General features: G+C 39.3%; 2 protein-coding genes across 2 annotated transcripts; both read left to right on the top strand.

Moving 5' to 3' along the window:
* The first annotated feature begins 5604 nt into the window (after positions 1–5604).
* On the top strand, positions 5605–7983 carry LOC127096280 (uncharacterized). The gene is made up of 3 exons (XM_051034872.1): positions 5605–5794; positions 5902–7674; positions 7757–7983. The coding sequence occupies exons 1-3, from the start codon at positions 5605–5607 to the stop codon at positions 7981–7983; spliced, it is 2190 nt and encodes a 729-aa protein (XP_050890829.1).
* A 5383-nt stretch (positions 7984–13366) lies between these two features.
* LOC127096279 (uncharacterized) lies at positions 13367–14843 on the top strand. The gene is made up of 2 exons (XM_051034871.1): positions 13367–14551; positions 14769–14843. Exons 1-2 carry the CDS (start codon positions 13367–13369, stop codon positions 14841–14843), a joined length of 1260 nt encoding a protein of 419 aa, XP_050890828.1.
* Positions 14844–14986: the final 143 nt, after the last annotated feature.

Raw genomic sequence — 14986 nt, 5'->3', positions numbered from 1 at the left:
TTGACCAAGAAGCAACCTATCTTGGACACAAAATAACTCACTTGATCATGGATCAAGTTGAGTTTGGTTTTGATCAAAGAAGGTTAAACTTCTCATTTGTCAAGACCAACCATAAGACTTTAACTCATTGGCCATATGAGGGAAAGAAATGGATGAAAATGAAAGGGTGGGGAATAAGAAGTCAATAAACAATCCCAATTGATCAAAGTTGATTCACATCAACCTCAATCAACACCAAACAGAAGAGAAATGAAGTTAACAAGTCAAAGAGTCAATAGTATCTTTTTGGTATTTTTTGAATTAAAATAAAATGCAAATAAAAAAATAAACAAATAAGGTTGAACCTCAAATTCAATTCAAATCAACTTCAAAAAGTCCAATTAAATTCTCATAGGTTCAACATAGTCAAACAAGCTTTGACTAATTTTCTCACAAATTTTTGAAATCAGAAAGTAATTAAAATCGATTGAAAACAATTAAAAATAGCACAATATGAATTAAAATCTCAAATAATCTCAAATCAAATAAGAAATTGATGAGACTATTTTTCATTGACTTATCATGATCCATCAATGCTATGAAAATATTTTTGGATTTTTTAAAAGTCAAAAAGTATTTTAAAATGAACTAAAACCAATAAAAAACAAGTAATTCATAAAAAAATATCAAATGAAGTTACAAAAATAATTAAAAATCATAATATGAAACTAGATTTTTCAAGATTTTTTTTGGAATTTGTCTCATATTTTTCTGACCTCAAATAATTTTTTAATGAATTTTTGAAAATAAAAGGAATTAACAGAAAATAAAAAGAAAATGGAATAAACGAAAAAAAACCACAACCACGTGATGCATTTCATTAATTGACGTGGCGCTTATGGATGGTCCAGATCTGAGGACACACGCTGGGCTTGAGTCAAACGCGCAACAACTTGTATTCAATGAAGTAATTGAAACTGACGTGTGAGATTAGATCCTGAATACAAGATCCAAAGGCCAGGAGGATGCACACGTGGTGGTGGTGGTGGAAACCACCATCTTCTCCGACGAAACAACAACTTCCGGCCACCAATTGCAGAGAAATAAAATTTAATGAAAATGGAAAACAAGGACATGGAAATGAAGCTCGTGTGATGGAGATCATCACTGTACTAATGGATCTCCCTCACTCTTCCTATATTGAGATAAATGTGAAGGAGAAAATCATGGTGTTCAAACTGATTGCTCATGAAATGAAGAATTGAAAACACCAATGGCTTGCCTCAAGTGTGAGGACTTCAGAAAACCACAGAAACACAAGGATACTACATTGAATTAAGAGTTCTAGATCCAAAACGTTTGAGATTATACCTCTGAATTGAAGAACTTCTGGCCACGAATCCTTCAAGATCCTTGCTCATCTTTGATCCTTGAGTGTAATGGAAGTGATTGGCTAAGGAATTAGGCTTTGAAACTCAACTAATGATACTGAATTTCAAGCTCGAAAGTGTGAAAAAAATTTGAGTGATTCCTTTGGTATGGCTATGGTTTTCCTTCTACAGCACTTGGGATCTCCAAAAGGTTAGCAAATGGAGCTCATGAAGGTGCTATTTATAGCTGAATGTGGTTGTGCATCACACTTTGTTCATGTGCATGAGAATTTGAATTTGGATGCATGGGCATGTGCAAGCGTGTGGAAGGCACAATGCTGAATGCAAAAGCTTGCTGAGATCAAGTGAAGGGAAATTGATCGTGCACTTTGGAGGGAAATAGCTTGCATTTCAAGTTTTAGCATACAATACCAAAATTGCACATACATGAAAAGAAATTCGAAACCCCGAAATGGTAGGTCCAAATAAGCATTGTGAGTAATGGTTGGAAAGCCCTTGAAATAAGGAACAAAAGTCATGTTGGGAAAAAATCATTTGGTATTTGAAAATTGATGAAAACTGGCTGGGAAAATCCAAGTACAAAACATGTTCAAACCACTTTGAAAAATTTCACCCAAAAGCAAGCTTAATCAAACCCCTCTGTCCTCATGATACAAGCTTCAAATGAGAAAATATCTAACATAAAAGTTGTAGATCGTTTCAATCTGATCAATATAGACTCAAAGTTTGCATCATTTCGATTTTTTATGACAAAGTTATGGACATTTGAAGTTGGATACCTTTTCAAATTCAATGAATTAGGTCCAAGATGACCTATAATGTTTTGTATTATCACATGTATTTATTTTAGTATTATGAAATTTTCTCCAACATAACTTTTGAATCATACATCTTAAGATTTCCAATGCATTTGGTCTCACCTCAAAATCATAAAAATTAAGGAAGTTATGCCCTTGGTAAGTTGACCCAAAATTAGGGTTTCAATCAAAATGACCTATAATGTTTTGAAATGAATGATGACCTTCCAAGTTTCAAATGGATTGTTTATGAACATGAAAGTTGTCCATATGGTTCTTAAGAACATATTTTCTCTTGGGGTCATCTTCATTTGACAATCAAATCAAAAGTTGTATCTCATTGGACCTCAATTTAGTCAGATGACTTTGACTGGTCAACTTTTCAAGGCCAAACTTCCAATCTTGATGAATAAATGATTGAGGGCCCCCAAATAGGCTCACGTATGCATAAAGTGATGAATGAAAGAACTTCCCTTGATTAAATTTGATCAAAGGTTGAGATTTCTTCATGGGAAAGGCACAATCAAAGCACAGTGGAATTAGGGTTTCCTTGGGAAACAATCTTCAAGCCCTTTGGGTTATCTTGATCAAATTGGAAAATTGAGATACTTGGGAGACATATATGATGATTAATAACTTTGTGGACCACTGTCATGCTTTTTCTAATCTTCATCTATCCATTTCATTGGGCTCATGAGCCTCTATCATACCCCGATTTTGGCCCTGAAAATTTTTCCCCATCAATCACTCGTTTGCATTCTTTCTTCATTCACCTTCATATCCTTCATTCATGTTCATGTTTACTATTTCATATTTTTTACGTTTTTCACGTTCCAAATTTACATTCATATTTTCTTCATTCACATTGAAAAGAAATTTCATTCATATTCAAGAATTTCCACATACTCATTCATAGTTCGATTACTTCATTCATTCATTCAATCATAATCATCCATGTACATGGCATATGAATAACTTATAATCAAAAAGCATCTCATCACATGAATACATGAAGTTTCTAAGATGCAAAGAGAGATCTTTGTCTTGCTACAAGAAACACCAATTTTCATTCATTGCAAATCATAGATTATCCAAAAAAATACATAATTTACAAAGAGCACGGTTTGCATCAACGACAAGTTGAAAGAATAAAGTGTCGGAAGCCACAAGCAAGGAGAGACGACGATGTTGGGCCTCAAGTTCAGCCCGAATCTCTAGTTTCATTTCAGAATTCCATGGTTCTCGTTTTGCTTCAGCCAACACCTTCACTGTTTCAACAATCTGGGCCCATTTGAATTTTGAGAAGCCAGCCTTCAACTTATCTGGTACAAAGTATTTGTCATCTAAATATTCTGTTTCTAAGACAAATGGCTCAGTTGGAACGCAAAAAGAATCAAAAACAGATAATGTCTCCGAAAGTGGCAGTGATGTTGAAATAATGTCAAATCCTGAAAGTGCAAACAGTGTGTTGCCCATCTTGAAGCCTTTGTCACTGTTCTTCTTAATTGCTCGGAGACAGTTTTAGAGAACAACAAATCAACGGTGAATGAAGTTTGGTTTTGTTGGGAAGTAGAAGAGGAAGTAGAAATTAACACTGCTGCTATAATCCCCGTCTCTATGCAGAATTCGCCTCGCAACAGTAGTGGTGGCTTCTCAAATCAACATATATCCACACACCAATCAAATTTATTCAACAATACGGACTCAATTTATCACAATGTTTGCCTCCACCACTAGACAATGTTGAGCTTGAAAAAAAACATAATCGAGTGTATCCCGTGCCTAGGATGGATCTGCTGATCTGGAAATTGTTAACACACAGTAAGTTCATTCAAGCACTTCTGAAAATGCCATTGAATTTGTCTTTGGATGTACATGGTTTTCCTTAAGCTTTGGTATCAGATACTGAGGTCAAGCCAAATGATTTACCTTCTCATAATGGTTTTGAACATGTCCATGTTGCTCCACCTCCACTTTCGCCAAGTCCAAGAATGTCTCAAAGGTTATCTGGTTCCAAAAGTTCTTCTAATATTTTAGGGACCAGCTCAACAACTGTTGGTGATCACGGCAGCGAGCCAACAAATATTGATTCTTCTGCAGAACAAAGAGTAGACTCTGAAAAAGTTAATGTGGCTGATGTATCTGCATCAAGTGACAATTTGCAAGAAAGTGAGAAAGTTGTACAAAACGATGTTTCTGTGGTTTCTGATAGCCCTACAATATTTAAACACCCTACCCATTTGGTAACTCCATCTCAGATATTCTCTAAATCTGCTTTATCTTCTGCTAATTCTAATACCCCTCAAGGTATGAATGTTCAAGATGTGGCTGCATATAGTGATGCGGAAAAGTTTGAAGTAGAGGTTAAAGTAGTAAGTGAGTTCTCAACTCCTCAATAATGTCAGCACCAAACGGCCCTCCATTTTGTGATACCGAAGGTTCTGATGGCCACTGTAGCAGCCACTCAATGTTTTGAAATCTGCAAGTTCAACCAGACGAAAACTTTATATTCAACGAGAAAACTGCAAGTTCAGAAAGACAGGCACTAGGTTGCAAGATTGGTCAAATCAGAATTAAAAGTATATGGAGAATGGTCTCTCGACGGTGCGGCTATAGGTCTGGCATGGTTAGACGATCAGATGCCGGTAGTGCTCACTTCAACTGGACAGTTGAATTTATTTGCTGAAGGTAGAATTGTCGAGCAAAAAGTCCTCGAGTTAAATCCCGTCCTAAGAGCTTTTGGCAATGCAAAGACTGTGAGGAACAATAATCCAAGTCAATTTGGTAAGTTTGTGGAGATTCAACTTAATAAAAAGGGAAGAAATGAAGGCAGCAGGTCTTACGCAATACAGAGCTTACTCCACCGATGAAGTGATGGCATTGCTTCAGCAGGGAAATCGTAATAGAACTACGGAACCCACTCGTGCAAATGAAACATCTTCACGTTCCCATGCTGTTTTGCATGGTCAGAGAGAGATTTTGCCACAGATCTAAGAAAATTTAGGTCTCTTGAGGGTGCCAATATTACCCGATCTCTTCTTGCACTAAGCAGCTGCATCAATGCTCTTGTAGAGGGAAAGAAGCACATTCCATACCAAAACTCAAAACACCCTTCATTGGGCTGATAAAGCCAAGGAGATTCGAACAAAGGCACCTGATGCAAACGAGGACCTATTACCGGTACCTAAAACAGAAACAGAAAAAACGGTAACAAAACGGAACCGTTTTCACCAACTAACCTCCAATCAAATCCTGAATTCTATCAACATTCCCCAAACTGAAACTTCAAAGGAAAAACCCTTGTATTCTTCATAGAACTGCTTCATTCACTGCTAAAACACAATGACGAGATTACTGCTTGAAGGTGAAAGAGTTGCCTCAATATCAAGCTGTTGCATCAAATACAACTGGTTCTACCCCGAGAGATCTATATGAGGATGTCTTTGAAGATCTTGAAAAGAAATATCATTAGGCCAAGACGCACTCTTCTTGTTCGACCAAATGATTCCCTCACACGCCGAAACAATGATTCTGAAGCTAGCACTGTTGTTAACCCTTCTCAAGATGCAAATGTTCACACCAAAGTTCCTCAAGGGGCCGATGATGAAAAGGCCATTGAGTTGGAGAGTTTGTCTTCTTATATGAGTTCACTTGGATTCACATAAATGGAATATGTTGAAGGCAACCAACATGAAGCTTCAATTGATGATTCAAAGCAAATTAAAATTCAAAAGGCTCGCCTAAATTTATATCATCAGTGAAGACATTTTGTTTGCTCTTGGAACACTCTATGTCATTTGAAGGCTCTGTTGAGTTGCATGTCACTTCTTCCAAAGCATTGCTTATAATTGGATCGCATATGCCAGAGGTGGTAGCATCACATTATGCTCTCAAAGTTTCATGGCTTAAGCAACTACTACTGAATCATGTAGATTGGGACACTCGGGAATCCATTGCATGTTTACTTGGAATCGTGTCTTCTGCTCTTCCTCTGCCTGCAACATCTGATGTTATTTCGGAATTGACTTCAATTTTCAGCCAAACACATAAGCCTAGATTTGAGACTCAGCACGGTGCGCTTTGTGCAATAGGATATATCACTGCAGATTATTTGTCTAGAGCACTTATGCCAGAAATTTTTCTCCGGAAAACACTTAGATGCCTAGTTGATGTGGTTAATCCTGAAACTTCTGCTCTTGCTGCTGTTGCAATGCAAGCATTAGGTCATATTGGACTGCGTATTTCTTTACCTCCACTTGAGGATTCTAATTCAGATGGAATTCTCATACTTCTGTATGATAAATTGAGTAAGTTTCTCTTGAGTGATGATGTTAAAGCAATACAGAAGATCGTCATATCCATTGGGCATATATCTGTAAAGGAATCATCATCCTCTCATATAGATATGTCCTTAAATTTGATTTTCAGTCTTTGTCGATCTAAGGCTGAGGATGTTCTGTTTGCTGCTGGGGAGGCACTTTCTTTTTTGTGGGGTAGTGTTCCTGTCAGTGCTAACACAATCCTCAGAACTAACTTCACTTCACTATCGACTGCTTCAAATTTTCTGATGGGAGATTTAAACTCTGCTGAGTCAAAGCAGTTCCCAAATGGACAAAGTGAACATAGTGAAGGATACCATGCTTCTGCAAGAGATGCAATTATGAAAAAGCTTTTTGATGAGCTTTTGTATAGTAGCAGGAAAGAAGAGCGATGTGCTAGAACTGTCTGGCTAGTATCACTTACAAAGTACTGCGGCAGTCATCCTACTATTCAGAAAATGCTTCCAGAAATTCAGGAGGCTTTCTCTCACCTTCTTGGTGAACAAAATGAACTCACACAAGAGTTGGCTTCTCAAGGCATGATTATTGTGTATGACCTTGATGATGAATCTATGAAACAAAATTTGGTGAATGAACTTGTGAATACGTTGACTGGGTCAGGCAAACGGAAAAGAGCAATCAAGCTTGTTGAAGATTCTGAAGTATTTCAAGATGGATCTCTTGGTGAAACTGCTAGTGGAGGGAAACTGAACACTTATAAGGAGTTATGTAGCTTTGCAAATGAGATGGGACAGCCAGACTTGATTTATAAGTTTATGGATTTATCAAATCATCAAGCTTCTTTGAATTCTAAGAGAGCAGTTGCTTTTGGCTTCTCAAAAATAGCAAAGCAAGCAGGGGATGCTCTTAAGCCACATTTACGATCTTTGATTCCAAGGCTTGTATGCTACCAGTATGATCCTAATAAAAATATACAGGATGCAATGGTACACATATGGAAGTCACTAGTGGCTGATTCGAAGAAAACCATTGATGAACACTTAGATCTCATTATTGATGATTTACTAGTTCAATGTGGATCTCGGCTTTGGCGGTCACGTGAAGCATCATGTCTCGCCCTTGCAGATATTATTCAAGGACGAAAGTTTTATGAGGTTGGAAAGCATTTAAAAAGATTATGGTCGGGAGCATTTCGTGCCATGGACAACATAAAGGAAAATACCGAAAGTTCTTGCCGGTAGCAGAAGGAACAGGAATCGGATCATTGGAGAGAGGCAAACTTTGCTTGAACTTGTTGATTATATTTTAGCTATGAATTCAAAGTTCAGTGAAGCGGCAATGCAGGAGATCACTAAGATAGCAGCTGACTTGATAAATAAACCTCTCAGTTCTGTTTTTAAGGACCATGGTGGTAGTGACATTGACACTAGTAGCAGCATTCCAATCACAGTTCATGAGGCAATAGTTTGGAGGAAAAAGATACATAGTGGACCTGCTGATGCTTTCCATTTTCACTGCAGTAAAATAACTTGGTAAGGCAGTAAAAGTTCACAGGCAACAAAAATGAAAATGTTTTCACAGAAGAAGTACAAGGTACATGTTACCTTTTTCAGAATAAGCACCAAAACAGGATAGACAAACTGGCAGCACCAAAAGCACTTCCAAGTCCGACACTCCTTTGATCTCAGCGGCCAATTCAAAAGACCCTAGCAGTGTGACTATAAAAGAGAGGCCACTGTTCATAAAAAGGAGAGCCGAAAAACCCTAATTTTCTAGAGAACATTAGCGGCTACTGTTCAAACAGCAAGTCCCTAAGGAACTCCTTCGACGGAGAAACGGCAAAAATCCCAACAACAGAGGAAACCATAAAGAAGAGAAAGAAAATCCATATCCTGTTCTCTGAAGCAGTGCTCCTAATTGAAATTCCACCGAAGTTCCTTTAAATCTTTCTTGACAGCGAACGAGAAGCGTTTACCTACATTCGTCGGTCGAGCTCGCCGCAACCGGTTAGCTTTCTTTCCGAGCTTTATTTCTATGTTTCGATTCTGCTTTGCATCCTTCTGAGGGAACCATGGTTGTTGTTCCGATTTGATTTCATTTAGTAATACTGCTGCCTGTTTTTTTGTGATGTTAACTTCCTGTTAAAATTTTGATGTTCAAAATGGAAAGAAACAGAATCTATGTGCGTTAAAGATGAACTTGTTCTGCTACTGTTTTTTCAACTTTGTATTTTATTTAAAAGGTTTGGTCCGTTTGTTTATCTTATGTATTAGTGCTTGAGATCATACAACAAGGATGCTTGTCTGGTGGAGTTGGTAAAGGGATGCTTTGGCATGGTTTTAGTTTTTTTCACTTTATTCAATTTTTAATCTTTGATTGATTTAGGATCTATTTTATTATTAATCATTTTGTTTTATTTTATTCTCACTTTTCAACTTTAGCTTTTAATCTTTCGCCATTATTTTATTTTTATTTGTTAAACATCGATTTTAATTTATGGATTCAACAATTCCCATGTTGTTTATCCACGATTAATTTTATCGATACATTGATGATATTTCGTCGCGTTTTGATTAATCACATATGACATTTCGGTTGTTGTTAATATGTGCAAACCGGCTTTGAGCACATTATCTAGATTTCTTGTTTGCTTTTTTTTCAATTTCCATCTGCCTTGCACGTCATTGCGTTATGCGACTTTGATTCGCATCCTCGCATCCCGATTTTTATCCGTGTACGTCCCGATGTTGTTTCTTTCAATTAAATTTTTGAGTGTTTTGTAAATATAACTTGTTGTGTTATTTATTTTCTTCACATGGCTTACTCTTGGGCCTTCTTACAATGAGACAGTTCTCTTGCACTTACACTCATACATTGCATTATTTATCGTTTGGGCCCGATTTAATTATTCCAATACTTTGAATCCCCATTTGAAAAAATGTACCCCACTCCCCCGATGTGTAATAATTTTACTGTTTTTCATTTCTTTACTCGCTTGACTGTTTAGTCAGCTACTAACACAAGAATAAAATCAACCATTTCAAAAATAAAAAAAATAAGACTTGATCCAACGTCGAGTATTTTCTCAATAAACAAATCAATCCATTTCTCCCTCCCATTCTATTCCATTTCTTTCAAACTTTCATCAAACGCTTGATCCAACGTCAAGCCATTTTTCATAATCAAAAAATAATAAAAAATATTAATTCATATTTAAGACCTTTTTAATAAAGATGGAAATGGAACGTGGTGTATACCGGGCACTCCTGAGGCTAGGATTCGAGATGGATGTCTCGCCTATCCTAGCTCTCGTCATCATCCAAATTTATCTACTGTGTTTTCTCTCAAACGCTCATTCAAATTTCTCTTAAACTTCCATCAATGCTTGATCTAGTGTCAAGTCATTTTCAACAAAAACTCAAAATACTTAATTCCTATCTAAACACCTTTCAATAAAGATGGAAATGGAACGTGGTGGATACCACACACTCCTGAGATTAAGATTCGAGGTGGATGCCTCGCCTATCTTAGCTATCGCCATCATTTAAAATTGTCAATGCGGTTTCTTCAAACCCTTTCTCAATCAAATCTCAAAACACTTAATCCTTATTAAACATTTTTGCAAATAAGATGGAAATGGAACGTGGTGTATACCGCGCACTCCTGAGACTAGGATTCGAGATGGATATCTCGCTCATCCAAGTTCTCGCCATTATTCAAAACACATCAAACCAATCAATTTCTTTTCTCGCCGCCGTGCGATTGGCTCTTAAACCTTTTCTCGCCGCCGTGCGATCGACCCTTCAAACCTTTTCTCAAACGAAAGGTACTTTGTTTCTAAACGATGCAAGGCGATGTTTTTCCACCTATTTTGGGTAGTTCAACAATGTTTTCGTCGATTCGACCAACAAACAAACATTTTTCTACCCAGAACTACATAAGCCTTGATTTCTCTGTTGAGATACATAGGAGCAGGATTTGTAAATCTTGTCAGGCCCACTAATAAAAAACTTAGGTTTAGTCCTTCGTTAAAAAAATCCAAAAATATTATCCTCTCATCCTTTCTTTCTTTCCCACCTAATAACTTAAAGCCTAACATTCCAAACTAACATTAATGCACACAACTGACCTAATGGTTCCCGTTGAGTACAACGGACGTGAGGGGTCCTATACCTTCCCCTTGCGTAATCGGCTCCCGAACCCTGATTTGGTTGCGACGACCATAATCATTGTTGTTTTGTCTTGGGTTTTATCGATATTTCCCCTTTCCTTTTTAGGAATAAATAAAGTTCGGTGGCGACTCTGTTCAGCTCATCACTGCGAGCGCGCGATTGCGCTTCGCTTAAGGTCGTGTCTCTCATTTTTCATCGAGGTACGACAAATGGCGACTCTGCTGGGGATTGTCGTTCCCTAAGCGAGTCAAGCCTAGTTAGGACGTTTGTGTGCCTTTGTCTGTTTAATTGTGTGGCTTTTCCTTATTTATTGCTTTTATTATCTTTATTGTTATATTGGTATTTTTGTTGTATGTTGGTTCCGTTGTGTTGGGTATTTGGGTATTTGATTGCAAACCATGTGGGAAAGACTCTACACCCGAGTCTAGAGTGGAAAAAACATAAGATAGGACGATGGTTGAGTAGTACAGACTCCCGAGGTGAATACTTCGTAAGAGTCGGTACGAGAACCTCACTTAGAGTAGATCCTTTTGCAAATATTGTCGCCCGAGGTGTATACCTCCTAAGCTTCGATGTTTCAAAGGGGTCCATGACTCTAAGAACCTTTTAGAACATTGAACCTTTGGCCAACTAGAAATGATGGTTGCGTAGTATGGATTCCCGAGGTGAATACTTCGTAAGAATCGATACGAGAACCTCGCTCAGAATAGATTCTCTAGATGGAGTTGACGATCGAAAAGTATTTTCCGTAAGCGTCAAACATTCTTTTGAATCCATGACTCTGAGTAACCTGTCTAGAACCAAGTCGATGGTTGCGTAGTGCGGACTCCCGAGGTGAATACTTCGTAAGAGTCGGTACGAGAACCTCACCCAGAATAGATTCCCTTGATGGAGTTGACGACCGGAAAGTATTTTCCATAAGCGTCAAACATTCTTATGAATCAATGACTCTGGGGATCCTTTGTAACAAAGCCCTAGATCATACCCGGTGAGAACCCCTGTTTTGGAAAGCAATCAAATTTATCCATACCTCGGACCTTTGAACCCGTACCAAAAAAAACAAAAAAAACATTGCATCCATCCATTCATTGCATACGCATAAAAAGCAAGACTTTTAGTTTGAACCAAGAGTTTTGCAAACAAAATGCATCCATACTTGCATTCATACATTTTCAAAAAAAGAGTCTCACTCCGCCCTTTCTTCCTCCAGTTTCACGCTGAATTTTCAACACCAGTATAATACTTGCGCCAGAGCAAGACAGAGAATGGCTGGACAAGAACAAGAGAGCGCCCGAGTTAGAGCTGAGCTGGACGAGATCAAGGGAGGCATGTCCCAGATGCGAGAGATACTGCAAGCTTTAACCTTTAGGTTTGAGATTCCGTAAGCGACCGTGATGTCAGAGACCACGGGCCCAGTAGTGGAAGTCCCACCTCAGAGGATGTTACCCTCAACCCTTCCTCCATATGGGCTACCCTATGACTTCGTCCCCCGAGCGGAGGTAGTGCACGATATGGGGCAATCTGTCCAACAAGTCGTGCCATTACCGGTTTACACTAACGCACGTCCAGTCATCCATACTGTGGTTCCACCAGCTGCCTATGCTAGGCATATTCCTCATTATGAAGATCAAAACCACATGTATCAGACTGTCGACTCAGCAGTTGCCGGTGACGAAGTAAGGCTTGAGGATTTCAGAGAAGTAAAGGAGAACATGCAGCTCCTTGAGAAGAAGTTTCGAGATCTAGAAGGAGACCACGTCTTTGGATCTGTTGCCAAAGAAATGTGCCTGGTATCCGGGTTGGTGATTCCATACAAATTCAAAACTCCGGACTTCGATAAATACAAGGGGCATACTTGTCCAAAGAGCCATCTCATCATGTATTATCGAAAAATGGCTGCACACGTGGAGGACGACAAGTTGATGATCCACTGCTTTCAAGACAGCTTGAGTGGGGCTCCTTCCAAATGATATCTAAGTCTGGATCAGAATAGGATCAGGTGTTTCCAAGACCTGTCAGACGCGTTCATAAAACACTACAAGTATAACATGGGCATGGCACCTGACAGAAGACAGTTGCAGAGCATGTTCCAACATGACAAGGAGTCCTTCAAAGAATACGCTCAAAGATGGAGGGAACTGGCTTCTCAGGTCGAACCACCTCTGGCTGAGAAGGAATTGGCTGAACTATTTATTGACACTGTCCAACCTCAATTCTACGAGAAGATGGTTGTAAGTGCTTCTTTGGGATTCTCCGAGCTTGTTGCTATAGGAGCTCGCGTTGAATATGGTGTAAGGAATGGCAAACTGGCGGCTGTAGCTGGAACTTCAAATGCCAATCAAAAGAAGTTCTCTGGAGGGTTTCCCAGGAAGAAGGAAGGGGAAACAAATGCTATGACTATTGGACAGGGAAGAGCTCCTCCAAGAAGGAGACCACAACAATATCCACCTCAGCAGTATGTTCAACAACCAATTCCCTATCAACAACCCATGTATCCCGTCCAGTATGCTCCGCAACCGTACGTAGCTGTTGTGACGCCTGCATTCAATCAACAACTTGCTCAGGCTTATCAAGCGCCTCCAGCTTATCGACCAGCTATAGTTCAACAACATGCTGCGGCTCCGCCAGCTTATCAACAAGCACCAGCAGCTCATGTTTATCAACAACCGAGAGCTCAAGCGCCAAGGCAAAATGCTCAGAACTAGAATAGGAGGCAAGGGGAGAGGGCGACCTTCAATCCAATCCCAATGTCGTACACTGAGTTGTATCCTTCCCTATTACAAAAGGGTTTGGTGGTTCCCAGACCTATGGGACCTCCACCTGATCGTCTTCCTCCATGGTACAACCCTAATGCACATTGTCCTTTTCACGAGGGTGCCCCCGGGCATGACCTAGAGGGTTGCTACGCTCTAAAGCATAGGGTTCGTGAGCTAATTGAAAGCAAGATCTTGTCTTTTAAGGACATGGGACCTAATGTGAAGAACAATCCTCTTCCTCCCCATGGAAATCCTGCAGTAAACGCCATTGAAGACGCCTCTGTTGGTGTTACGGTTGATAAGGTGGATGATGTTAAGACTCCTTTGGTAGCATTCCATGCCCGATTGGTGGAAGCTGGCATGATTAATGTTAATCATGAAAATTGTGAAGAGTGTGCCACATACCCAAAGGGATGTCAGGTGGTACGAGACAACATTCAAAATTTGATGGATAAAGGAGTGCTTCAAATATCCAGTGTTGTGAAGAACGAAGACGTGTTGGTAATTGAACCTTGTTTCAATTTACCTGAACCAGTTGAAATTCCATATTATAGTGGTGGAGTGGTTCCAGTGAATAGTAAGTCGTCGCCTGTGGAAATATGTATGCCCACGCCTTTTCCCTACGAGAGCACCAAGGTTGTGCCTTGGAAATATGAGTTTACTACTGTGGATAAGGTTGTTGAAGGAAGTGCAGACGCTGAAGTGACAGAAGCTGTAAGTGAAGACGTCACCAATATTGCAGGGATGAGCAGAATGACCCGTAGTGGTCGAGTCTATACGCCCGAATTCAATGTGACTCCTCAAGGGCCAAACAAGGAATCAACAGTTGTAGCTCCCACTAAAGAACCTGAAGTGGTTCAATCCGAAGATGCTGTTGAATTCTTGAAGTTGATCAAGAAAAGTGACTACAAGGTTGTGGACCAGTTGCATCAAACACCGTCTAAGATCTCTATTTTATCTTTGCTGTTGAATTCCCAAGCCCATAGGGAGGCTTTGTTGAAGGTGCTTGCTCAAGCTCATGTAACACAAAGTATAACAGTAGACCAATTTGATGGAGTAGTTGCAAATATCAAAGCCTGCAATACTTTAAGCTTCAGTGGAGAGGAATTACCTGAGGATGGACAAAATCACTATCGTGCTCTCCATATCTCAGTAAAATGCAAAGATGATGCTTTGGCAAGAGTGTTGGTTGATACCGGATCTTCTCTGAATGTTATGCCAAAGAGAACACTCGCCAAGTTATCTTATCAAGGACCAGCTATGAAGCCTAGTGCCTTGGTAGTGAAAGCTTTTGATGGTTCCAGGAGAACCGTGATTGGAGAGGTTGAATTGCCCATATTAATTGGCCCGCATGTATTCCCGATTAATTTCTAAGTCATGGATATTAATCCAGCATATAGCTGCTTACTGGGACGTCCTTGGACTCATGCTGCAGGGGCAGTCACCTCCACTTTACACCAAAAGATGAAGTTTGTGGTGGACAATCAATTGATTATCATCTCTGGGGAGGAGGAATTTGTGGTTAGTCACCTTTCATCCTTCAGGTATATTGAGGCTGATGAGGACGCTTTGGAAACTTCTTTCCAAGCTCTTGAAATAGCCAATGCCACT

This window comes from Lathyrus oleraceus, chromosome 6, assembly GCF_024323335.1.
Source record: "Lathyrus oleraceus cultivar Zhongwan6 chromosome 6, CAAS_Psat_ZW6_1.0, whole genome shotgun sequence".
NCBI classification, from domain to species: Eukaryota; Viridiplantae; Streptophyta; class Magnoliopsida; order Fabales; family Fabaceae; genus Lathyrus; species Lathyrus oleraceus.
This window is presented reverse-complemented; position numbering and strand designations above follow the sequence as displayed.

Bases quoted from the DNA above. Each gene is read 5' to 3' on its own strand.
- LOC127096279 (XM_051034871.1), top strand. From the start codon at position 13,367: ATGTCGTACACTGAGTTGTATCCTTCCCTATTACAAAAGGGTTTGGTG. The intron at 14,552-14,768 runs GCAAGAGTGTTG...ATATTAATCCAG, and splicing joins AATGCAAAGATGATGCTTTG to CATATAGCTGCTTACTGGGA.
- LOC127096280 (XM_051034872.1), top strand. From the start codon at position 5,605: ATGTCTTTGAAGATCTTGAAAAGAAATATCATTAGGCCAAGACGCACT. The intron at 5,795-5,901 runs GTTTGTCTTCTT...AAAATTCAAAAG, and splicing joins AAAGGCCATTGAGTTGGAGA to GCTCGCCTAAATTTATATCA. The intron at 7,675-7,756 runs GTTCTTGCCGGT...ATTATATTTTAG, and splicing joins CATAAAGGAAAATACCGAAA to CTATGAATTCAAAGTTCAGT.